The sequence below is a fragment of the Rhinopithecus bieti genome, unplaced genomic scaffold (assembly GCF_001698545.2).
Source record: "Rhinopithecus bieti isolate Rb0 unplaced genomic scaffold, ASM169854v2 scaffold_19, whole genome shotgun sequence".
NCBI lineage: Eukaryota > Metazoa > Chordata > Mammalia > Primates > Cercopithecidae > Rhinopithecus > Rhinopithecus bieti.
Genome location: NW_016803360.1, coordinates 1,676,502 through 1,688,628, shown reverse-complemented (window position 1 = coordinate 1,688,628; position 12,127 = coordinate 1,676,502). Strand labels below are relative to the sequence as shown.

At 37.1% G+C, this 12,127-nt stretch overlaps 1 protein-coding gene across 3 annotated transcripts in view; it reads left to right on the top strand.

Annotated features, from left to right (window-relative positions):
• THEMIS (thymocyte selection associated) overlaps positions 1 to 12,127 on the top strand; it is a 230,696-nt gene that overhangs the window by 104,126 nt on the left and 114,443 nt on the right. For all 3 annotated transcript variants that reach the window (XM_017879657.1, XM_017879648.1, XM_017879653.1), the window contains one exon: positions 8,117 to 9,165. In XM_017879657.1, the coding sequence (XP_017735146.1) occupies positions 8,117 to 9,165 (1,049 nt within the window). The remainder of the gene's footprint in view (positions 1 to 8,116; positions 9,166 to 12,127) is intronic.

Genomic DNA, 12,127 nt, shown 5'->3' with positions numbered 1-12,127 from the left:
ATATATATATATATGAGGAACTAGAAGTTGGGAGAAACTGTAGCGCTAGGATTTATACAATTTCTTTGGAGAAAAATATGTAGAAACAATCATCTTGTCTTCAAGTCTTGAATAAGAGTGTCTCAGCGGATTTCCATCCCTGTACTAATTTAGGCCCAATCGCAAAGGATTGGTTCTCACTTCGTGAGTTGAGACCAAGAGTATTCTAGAATTGAATATTAAATATCCAAGGAAACATATGTTGCCCATCACCAACCAAGTTTAAAGGTAACTCTTTATTTTCTCTTTAAAGGCAATTTTAGTGGCGTCCCCCAAATTCAAACTTAGTTAAGAGGGTTGTTACAGTGGGAAATATAGAAAAGTACCACATTATGATTAGCATTCACCCTGTGAAGGGACTTTTTTGGAAAGAACTTAGTGAAACTACTCAGCAACATACGGAAGTAACCTGTTACCCTTTCAGAAAAAAATGGAATGGAAATTGTTTTTCACAGGAGCTCGCTTTGAATAGCAAGAAAATATACCCAGCAAGGATAATTCATGTTCACTCAGGAAGAAATTCTGGGAAGTCTAAACTCAAGTTTGATAAGTACATAATGTTTTCACTTTGGTTTAGTTTGGAACAGAAAAACTTGTAATATAAACCTCCAGGAATATTTCTCATTCTCATGCTCTCAGGTGTTGCCTTCTTATCTATCATTTTAGAGTCAAAAATAACTTTTTTGGAAAATGACATTTTCTAATTTAGCTTGTACTGTTTGGTCTTTTTGGGGGGAGGAAATTCCATTTTCCCAATTGCAAAATAACAAATGCTTCTTTAAAACAATTATCTCTCTCTCTGTCACACACACGCACACAGACACACACACACACGATTAGAGCTATATATACCACAACATAAGCAATGGTAATCTAAAATTTTATAAATCTGTAAAAGATTCTGATTGTTTTCTTGTCTTATATTTTATAATATTTCTATAAAACATGCAACTTTTGTTTTATAAGAAAGCAACACTATAAGTGTTGGTGTCTTTATCTTTCTCTAGGAGAGATTTGTAGATATAATATTTGCCATAAAATTAATGAAACCTATTTCAGTTTAAAACTTGAGGATGCCATTGCCAAATTCTAGGTAACTTTAAGCAAATAATGAGTTTTATTTTAACTTTTGACTATGGAAAACTTAAAACATATGCAAAACTCAACAGAACAGTATAAAATAAAGGTTTCATTTTAATGTTTTAACAGACATGAGAGAATAATATAAAAATTCAAAGTTCATGCAAAAGTAATGAGGCTGACTGAGTTGCCAGTAAATTGTATGTCTATGGGCTTCACGGCACTTAGTATAGAAAGAAAGGTAGACTCCCTGGTTTCAATCTCTCCTCCCATTTAGTTATCAGATAATCTGCCAAATTGCTAATTGTAATTTCATCTTTCTTGATCTGAAATATTTTGGATTTCTTCCTGAAGTAGTTATACATTCCTCAGCCTGGCATTCAAAGTGTCAATTCATTTTCATGGTGCTTCTTTCAGTGAGTCTCCTGTCCAGTCCCTGTGCTCTAATTTAAAATCCTGAGATGCTAGATTTCTTGTTAATTACTGACAATTCTCAAGTTCCCTTCTTATCATTGATCACAGTGTCCTTGCCATCTGGATTATACCCTCTCCTATTCTATCTTAGCTTGTAATTTCTTTTCACTCTTAAAGTCTCATGTTGTGGCCATGCCTTTCATAAAATGTCTTTATCCTCATCCTCAAATTAAATGTGCTATTTTTCCCCTTCTTTGTCTGCCTACTGTAGTTTTAATTGAGGCTTTTATATGATTCCACTTTCTCTTTTCTCTTAGCATATAAATTATACTGTAAAAAACATTTTTAGTTGTTACCCTAGAGTTTGTAATATATATTTACAACTAATATATGTCACTTTCAAATAACACAAATAACTTCATGAGTACTGCAGTTACCTTACATGAAAGTAGTCCTCATTCCTCCCTCCTGTCTCTTAAAACAGTACTGTCATTCATTTCACTTATCTATGAGCTATAATCATCCAAACTATTGCTACAATTATTATTTTTAATACACTGCTTTCTGTTAGATTAATTAAGAATAAGAAATAAAACATTTTATTTTGCCTTCAATTATTCTTCTCCAGCACTTGTCCTTTCTGTGTGTACATCTGAGTTTCCGACCTTTATCATTTTTCTTTTCTCTGAAGAATTTAAAAAAATATTTCTTGCAAGGCAGGTGAACTGGTGACAAATTCCCTTAATTGTTACTCATATTAGTAAATCTTTATTTCTCCTTTACTTTTGAAGGATGATTTCACTGGATACAGAATTCTAGGTTAGTGGGTTTTTTCCAACTCTTTAAATTTGTCACTCTATTCTCTTCTTGCTTGCATGGTTTCCAGAGAACAGCTCATTGCAAATCTCGTCCTTTTTCCTCTGTTGGTAAGGTGTTTTTACCCCTCTGGTTCAAGTTTTGCTTTGTCTTTGATTTGATGAAGTCTGATTATGATACTCTTCAATGTAGTTTTTTTTTTTTTTTTTTTTTTTTTTTTTTTTTTTTTTACATTTATCCTGCTCAGTATTTTGAAGCTGCATTAATTTTGGAAAATTCTCAGTCTGGTTACTGCAAATATTTCTTCATTTCATGACCACTGTATCCTCCTTCTGGTATACTTGGGACATACATGTTACATCTTTTGCAGTTGTCTCACATTCCTTGGGTATTATATTATGTTCTTTTTTTTTTTCATTTCTCTTTCTTTTTGGTTTGGGAAGTTTTTAGTTGACATATCTTCAAGCCCATTGATTCTTTCCTCAGCAGTGTCCAGTATAATTAGAAATCCACCAAAGACTTTATTTCTGTTTCTGTGTTTTTAATTTCTTTCTTTCTTTTCTTTTTATTTCTTTCTCTCTCTCTCTCTTCTTTCTTTCTTTCTTTCGACAGAGTCTCGCTGTGTCACCCAGGCTAGAGTGCAGTGGCATGATCTCACATCAGTCCAACCTCTGCCTCCCGGGTTCAGGCGGTTCTCCTGCCTCAGCCTCTGTAGCACCTGGAACTACAGGCACATGACTCCATGCCAAGCTAATTTTTTGTATTTTTATTAGAGACAGGGTTTCACCGTGTTAGTCAGGATGGTCTCGATCTCCTGACTTCGTGATCCGCCTGCCTCAGCCTCCCAAAGTCCTGGGATTACAGGAGTGAGCCACCATGCCTGGCCTTGTGTTTTCAATTTCTATCATTGCCTTTCAGTTTTCCCCTAGAGTTTCCATTTCTCTGCTTACATCACCCATCTTTCCCTGCATGTTGTCCCCTTTTTCCATTATACTCGTTAGCGTTATTATTAAATTTTAAGTTCCTGGTCTGATAATTCCCAAATATGTGCTATATCTGAATCTGGCTTTGATGCTTGATTTGTCTCTTCAGAGTGTGCTTTTTTGCCTTATAATATATGTTGTAGTTTTTTTTTTGAAAGCCAGACATGATGTGTCAGGTAAAAGAAACTGATAAATTGTCTTTTTACGTGATTTTTCTGTTGATCTATCTAGAAGTTAGGCTATGTTTATAGTTTGCTATAATGGTAGGTGTCAGAGACTACACTGTCATGTAGTGCTCTTGCTTTTGTCTGCCCTATTGACTTTAGTCTCTAGAGACTTCTTCTTAGATACAGTCTTAAATGCCATTCTTTGAGTTGTAATTTCCTGTTATTATACAGTAGCACTGTTGATGTGGTCCTATGGTATGGAGGGGGGATTTCTATAATTTTATGATTAGGTTTCAGTTATTAGTGAGCCTGTGTCTCTAGGCTGTGACCTTCACAAATGTTTCTCAGCTTTTTTGTACGCTTTGGGAGAAACAGAATGGCTAGTGGAGGCTTGAGTTGGGTATTTCCCTTCCTTTATGTGGAAGTACAGAGGAGGTTGGAGTTGAGTATTGCTTTTTCCCTACATAGAATATTAGAGGTGGTTTGGTTGGGCAATTCCCTTCCCCTATGACAGTTAGGCTCTGGTAAAGCACAAGTTGGTTGGGCTGTGCTAAAATAGTTTTCCTTGAGGACAGGCATTTTTAAAGGAGAACAGAATGCTCTGGGTATATTTCAGAATGGTTGCTTCTTCTCTCACCCTGCCAGAAGCACAAGGAAATTTTTCTCATCTTCATCCCGAGAACCTGGATGGGCCCCTGAAAGTAAGACTCAGAAAAGTGTGGGAGGTCCTCCTAAACATGCTCTCCCCACCCTGGGAGTTTTATCTCTTAAATGATTCTACTGTTAGTCCCCAGTTACCCTTGAATTCTTCCAGGTGCTGGCTCCAGCAGTGGTTTTTGCTCCCAGTGAGCTATGACTGTTTGTATTCGTCTACCTGTCTAGTTTTTGGGGTGGTGGTTTGCCTGTGACCTCAATTCTCTGGTGAATCTAAGAAGAGTTGTTGATTTTCACTGCATGTGCTATTTCTTTGTACTGAATCTTCTCTTTAGGCATATACATCATGATTTTGCCTGATCTTTTTTAATTAAAAAAATTGGATGAAAGTATTTTACTTTGCTCATATATTTATACCTCAATCTCTCTATTGTATTGAAGACATTAAAAACAAGTATTTACTGCATTGAACAGGCCGTTGATTAAGTTAAACTGTAACCTTAAGAGACATGTCTTAAATAAAATATACAATAGCTGCTATGAATAGTAGCAGGAATTTTAACATTGAAAACTTTTTTTCTCCAGTGAAATTTTATATAGAATTTATTTACTGAATTGCTTCCTTTAGTGCTCACTCATGTACTTTGTTCTGGCAATTATTTTTTATTCATTAATTCATTTATTGAGTGTCTACTATGTGCCAGGAGCCATTCTAGACATTCTAGACATTGATGAAGAAAACAATGAAAGACTACTGCCTCTGGGAAGGCATATATTTCAGTTTAGGGAAACAAACAATAGAAAATTATCATAATATAAATAAGCAAGTGATATGGAATGATAGAAGGTGAAGGGTGACATGAAATAGAGAAACAGAAAAGGGCAAATGGAAGAGAAGCTTGCAATTTTAAATAGAGCATTTAGAGTAGATCTCACTGCCAAGATGATATTTAAGCAGACTTGAAGAAGAGAAGTTGGCTGTGAACATATCTGGCTGAAGAATGTAACAGGCAGAGGAAACAGCCTATGCAAAGATCTGACTGACAATGAGGAGGTCCGGAAGACAATGGGTAGTTAGAGTGAGTCAAAGGAGTAGCAGATGAGACCCAGGTGGTGCCAGGGGCCAGGTAAGGACTTTGGTTTTTATACTAAGTGAAAGGAGTGACACTGTAGGCTTATAAACAGAAGACAGATATAATTTATTTAGCATCTAAAAATAATATTTGGCTTCCCTATTGAGATTTGACTGCAAGGATACTGGTTAGAAAGCCATTGCAACAAGCCAGACAAGAGATAATGTGGCTTAGATCAGGATAGTCCTGATGTAAGAGATGTCAGGTGTTAAAAAAGAGAAAAGCTAAGGATGTCTCTGAGATTTATGGACTGAACTGAATAAAAAGAGTTTCCAATAGCTGAGTTTGGGAAGACAGCATGTAGCTTAGGTTTTGGGGGAAGATTAGATTTCAGTTTAAGCATGTTAATTTTGAGACATCTATTAGATGTCCAAGTGGAGATCTGAAGTAGACATACAGCATTCAGGAAGATGTTTTGGCTAGAGCTATACTTTGGGTAGTCATCAGCATAAAGATGATATTTAAAGACATGAGACCATTTAAGATCAGAGTAGGCGTGAGTGTAGATAGAGGGAAAAAGAGAACCAAGACACCCTAAAAGGTGTGTGTGAGGGGTGGGTGGTGTATAGGGAGAAGAAACCAGCAAAACTGAGAAGAATCACAAGTGAGATAAGAGGAAAATAAGTGAGAAAAATGTATCAAAGAGGAGGGAGTCTAATCTACTTTGTCAAATGCTGCTGAGAGCTTAAGTAAAATAAGATAGGCTAACATTATTTCAGTGGATATAGGCACAAAAGTATTGAAGATAGGTCAGTAATTGAATACAAAAAAATTAAGAGTTTAGATAACATGGCCCGCAGACTTTCTCCAGCAGCAATGCCGTCCTCCAATGCATTAAAGCTATTCCTAGCCCACAGCACCCACCATGTACAAAGAAAGATTGGGATCTAGCTTGCATTGAAACTGATGTTCTGAGTTCTCAGGAAGTCCTTGATGGCATCTATTCTACTAATCTCTAGCTGTTCCCTAGACTTGAGGAATAGCATCAGCCTATCTAGAGCTAGCTCTAGGATTCTTACACCTAGCTCATTTTGAGTCAAACAACCAGAATTTTAGTTTCTAAACTTACCTTGAGGTTCAGAGAAGCCAGTAGGTATAATGTCAAAAGTTAGTGTGTGCTAAACTTTATAAAATAACTTATTAATGTAAGAAGTGCTCTTTCAACCCTGCTTTTTTTTCTAAAAATTAAAAATCTTTACAATTTTGCAGACCTTCAGCCTATAGGCAACCACTGATTTTTTGTTTTTTTACAAGAAGATAATACTTTTTCATTGCTGCATCTTCAGAAACTCTATAATTACACAGGATATATAAATAATATTATATGAATCACACAGGTTTTCGATGTAGTTAATAATATAAAAGTAATATGTATGTAATATTTTATAAGAGGATATTCTGTCTTACAAATCTTCCAAATTGTTCATTTTCAAAAGCATGGAAGGAAGAAAAAAATGACAGAAGGGTGGCTGGAGATATTGAAAATCAATGCCATATCATGAAAATGCTGTAAAATTTATGTTAGTAAGTTATCAAGAAAATATAGACTATTGTAATACCCTGTTAATATTAACACATAACTTTATTTATTTATTTTTATTTTTATGTTTTGAGACAGGGTCTCACTCTGTCACCCAAGCTGAAATGCAGTGGGTGTGATCATGGCTCACTGCAACCTTTGCTTCTCAGGTTCAAGTGATCTTCCCACCTCAGTCTCCTGCGTAGCTGGAACATGCCACCAGGTTCAGCTAATTTTTTTCTAATTTTTGTACAGAGACAAGGTCTCACTATATTGCCCAGGCTAGCCTTGAACTCCTGGGCTAAAGCAGTCCTCTCACCTCAGCCTCCCAAAATGCTGGGATTATAGGAATGAGATACAGTTCCTGGCCAATACGTAAGTTTATTCAGGACCATTTATAATGATGCTATGTTGGGTAGTATATGAGGAAGAGGTAAATAAATGCAGGACAATATTTTAAGTATCTCTGCAGTCTCAAAGGAAGACTCATGAGACAGTGGATGGTTGGAAAAAATACAGATATCCATTAACCCCAGTGACGCATGAGGCAATTAATACATTGCTGAGCGCCCACCAGCATACCCTAGGGCTCCTGAATGGCTCCTCTGATTGTGACCCACTCTGCACCACTCCTTTGGTAGGCAGGTATAATATAACACCAGTGGAGAAAGAAATAATTTTGACATTGGAAAAATACTGCATCTTGTTATTTATTTTCACATATTAATCTCAAATAGCTTGTATCTCATGACTTTGCAATATTGTTTCATCTCACAGGATAAGATGTGGTATAAAGAATGTATGTTTTGGGTCAAAACTTTCTTCTATGATAATTTGATATATAAAGTCTGGCCCTCAAGAATGTGACTTAAAATGACCTAATAATTTATAAACCTTCGTATAAAATTTATGAACACATTTACATACATATTCACACACATAACTATATTCATGTATGCTATGAATGATAAAAGTATAAATATAAACACAGGAATATTTAACATGAGAATCAGGAGAGTGATTGTACGTCAGTAGAAGTGAGGTTGTGATTTTGAGGAGGTTCCCTAGAGCTCCAAGGTACTGACTAATGTCCACTTCTTAAACTGAGTATGGGCTTATGAGTGTTGGTTTTATATTCAATCTCTTTCATCTTAAAATTTGGAAAAAGAAAAATTACACATAAGAAATGATATGTGATGATCATCTGAGTTCTTTATTTTGTAAAATAAGTTTATTTATGGCATCAGGAGAGTATCTTGCAGCAAACATTTTGAAGTACAAAATACCATAGTGATTTTTTTTTCTTTTCAGTTCGAAAGGATATAGTCCGCATCCTCCCCAGTCTAGATGTCGAAGTCAAAGACATCACTGATTCTTATGATGCTAACTGGTTTCTTCAGTTGTTATCAACAGAAGATCTTTTTGAAATGACCAGTAAAGAGTTCCCCATAGTAACTGAAGTCATAGAAGCACCTCAAGGAAGTCACCTGCCCCAAAGCATTTTACAGCCTGGGAAAACAATCGTGATCCACAAAAAGTACCAGGCATCAAGAATCTTAGCTTCAGAAATTAGAAGCAATTTTCCTAAAAGACACTTCTTGATCCCCACTAGCTATAAAGGCAAGTTCAAGCGGCGACCGAGGGAGTTCCCAACGGCCTATGACCTAGAGATCGCTAAGAGTGAAAAGGAGCCTCTTCACGTCGTGGCCACCAAAGCCTTTCATTCCCCTCATAACAAGCTGTCATCTGTATCTGTTGGGGACCAGTTTCTGGTGCATCACTCAGAGACAACTGAAGTCCTCTGTGAGGGAATAAAAAAAGTAGTGAATGTTCTGGCCTGTGAAAAAATCCTCAAAAAGTCCTATGAGGCAGCACTGCTCCCTTTGTACATGGAAGGAGGTTTTGTAGAGGTGATTCATGATAAGAAACAGTACCCGATTTCTGAGCTCTGTAAACAGTTCCGCTTGCCCTTCAATGTGAAGGTGTCTGTCAGGGATCTTTCCATTGAAGAGGATGTGTTGGCTGCCACACCAGGACTGCAGTTGGAGGAAGACATCACAGACTCTTACCTACTCATAAGTGACTTTGCCAACCCCACGGAGTGCTGGGAAATTCCTGTGGGTCGCTTGAGTATGACTGTTCAGTTAGTTAGTAATTTCTCTAGGGATGCAGGACCATTTCTAGTCAGGACTCTGGTAGAAGAGATCACTGAAGAGCAGTATTACATGATGCGGAGATATGAAAGCTCAGCCTCACATCCCCCACCTCGCCCTCCCAAACACCCCTCAGTAGAGGAAACAAAGTTAACCCTGCTAACCTTAGCAGAAGAAAGGAAGGTGGACCTGCCCAAGTCTCCCAAGGTAAGGCTATGGTTTTCCAATCTTTCCTCTGGAGTGTGTTCCTTGAGGCAGTTTGTTTCAAGTCTTTTCTGAGTGTGTTTTGCTTACTTTTCTTTCTTTCATGCCATATTTGCAATGAGCTTTTCTGATGTGCAGTAGATGAATGAACATCAACAGTGCGTAAGCTGTTGTGGCGTTTTATATTTTGATGTGGCATGAAGTTTAATACTGAAGTGGAAATAACAGAGATGACATTTGGAAATGATAAACCAAATTGCCTTTTCAGTGGGTTTGGGTAATAAGAATATTTTATAAACTGCCTTGGAAGCAAACCCCTTTAATTTTAGAAGTTCTGTTAATTTTTTTCTAAGTAAAATTTAATACCTCATCCAGGATATTAACATAGAGTAAACTCCCTTCTTATGGGGATGGGGGATTACTGGTAGCATACATCTATAGCACATGTCTTCATTTTGTTTTATGTGCAGAAAGATGTAAAAATATCTTGGCAGAACAGTGAGTGAGATTGTGAGCATCTGCCCACATTCTGCTTATCTTAGAATCGTAATCTTTAACAGTTCTATTGAAAAACAAAATCAATAAAATTGCAGACAGTATGAAATCATTACAGAATCAACAACTCCATAACCACTCTAAAGATTTTGGAGGGTGATTCAGCTTCATTTCCACTTGAAGTCTTTGCCTCTTGAAAACTGCCTTCTAGCTGCCTGCAAAGCGCTTGCCCTTACACCATGATGTGTAGGTCGTTTATCCAGCCGTGGTTCTTTGGTGTGTGGAAGGAGTGCATTCTGGTCTGGCAGATGTTGTACTTGCAGCTTAGGGAAACAAAGCAATTAGTAAAACAAAGAGATGCTGTGTTCACTCTCTATGCTTAGAAATAATAGCAGCCTTAGGCTTCAAGTATATGGATATGGAAATACTTTTATTTCTACATCTCAGAGATTGCATTCTGATGATAGCTGGGCGAATCCAGTAAGGATCTCGAAAAACATCTTTAGAAAAAGATAAAACCAGCAGAAATTTTCTTCCCAGAAAAACAATTTTGAAAGAGTCATTTGATATAATACAATGGTTTCCAAATAATGTTGATTAACGTGTTGCTATTATTTTGAAAGGTATCTTTGGTTTCTCCCATTTAACATAGTTTTATTACTGAACTGAATAATGAGAAATGAAATGTCATCTTTGCTTTTTAGTGGTAGGCAGAATAATTCCCCCCTCACTCAAATATTTATATACCTAAATTCCCAGAACCTATGAGAACCTATGAATATGTTACTTTGCATGGCAAAAGAGACTTTGCACATGTACTTAAAATTAAGGACATCGAGATGAGGAGAGTAGTCTGGATTATCCAGGTGGGTCCAATTTAATCACAAGAGTCCTTACAACAACCTTTCCAAATAAGATCAGGGTTAGAGGGACATGTAACTACGTAAGAATGGTCAGAGATCCAACATTACTGAATTTGAAGATGGAGAAAGGGAATCATGAACTAAGGAACACAGATGGCCTCTAGAAGCCAGAGAAGACAAGGAATCAGATTCTTTCCCAGAGTCTCCAGGAAGGAGTGCAGTTGACAACACTGGTTTTAGCTAGTGGGACCCACATCAGCTACTAACCTATAGGACTGTAAAATAATAAATTTGTATTATTTAAGCCACTAAGTTGATGATAATTTATTATAGTAACAATAGAAAGATAATACAAGACATCAACTTGAGAAAGAGGAATACTTAAAAACCATAGACAGTAAAATGTATATGCAAGTCACTTCTTTTTTTACTGGAAAAGTGTTTTTGTTTTTTTGTTGTTGTTGTGTTTTTTTTTTTCTTTAAATGAATTTATTAGCTCATGTACCCATGGACAACCTAAGGGTGTAGCTAAGCTTCAGGAATAGTTGGAACCGGGATCTTGAAAACGGCCTAAGTTGTTTTTCCTTTTCGTTACATATTGGCTTTCTTTTCCCAGGCTAGCTGTCTCAGGTTTTTTTTTTTTTTTTCCAGCCTACTGCTAAGAGTTCCTCCATCTCACATCTCATTGTTTCATCTCTAGAGAAGAAGATAATCTCTTTGGCTCAAAATTTAAAACCGAAAGGGCCTTGGTTGGATTAATGCCATCTCCTGACTCAACCAATTTATTACTTACTCCAACTAGAGGCATGATTGGAGGGTATCTGTTTGTGCTATTATAACATAATACCACAGACTCGGTAATTCATAAAGAACAGACCTTTATTGTTTTAGAGTTCTGGAGGTTGGAAAGTCCAAGATCAAAATGCCAGGAGGCTCTGTCTCTGGTTCCAAGATGGCCTCTTATTGTTCCGTTGACTGGAGAGAAGGAATGTTGTGTTGTCACATAGCAAAAGTGGGGAACCCTTTCCACAAGCCCTTTTCTTAGCAGCATTAATCCATTAATGAGGGCTCTGCCCACATAATAAAACACATCTCATTAGGACACACCTTCCAACAATGTTGTGTTAGTGATTAAGTTTCCAGCACGTGAATTTTGGAGGGAATAAAACAATTTAAACCATAGCAGTTGGGAGGAGAATGAGATGTGGTTGCCTCTAGTATCTAGCAATATAGAATTGCAGGATGTGAAGACATGGAGATACAAATAATAAATGTCCACTACCATCAGAAAGAAAGGATTAAGAAAAAATACCAAATCACAAAAAAAGCACTCATAGGAAAATAAAAGGTTAAAATTTTAAAAAACGGTTCTGGCCAGGCGCGGTGGCTCAAGCCTGTAATCCCAGCACTTTGGGAGGCCGAGACGGGCGGATCATGAGGTCAGGAGATCGAGACCATCCTGGCTAATACGGTGAAACCCCGTCTCTACTAAAAAATACAAAAAACTAGCCGGGCGACGAGGCGGGCGCCTGTAGTCCCAGCTACTCGGGAGGCTGAGACAGGAGAATGGCGTGAACCCGGGAGGCGGAGCTTGCAGTGAGCTGAGA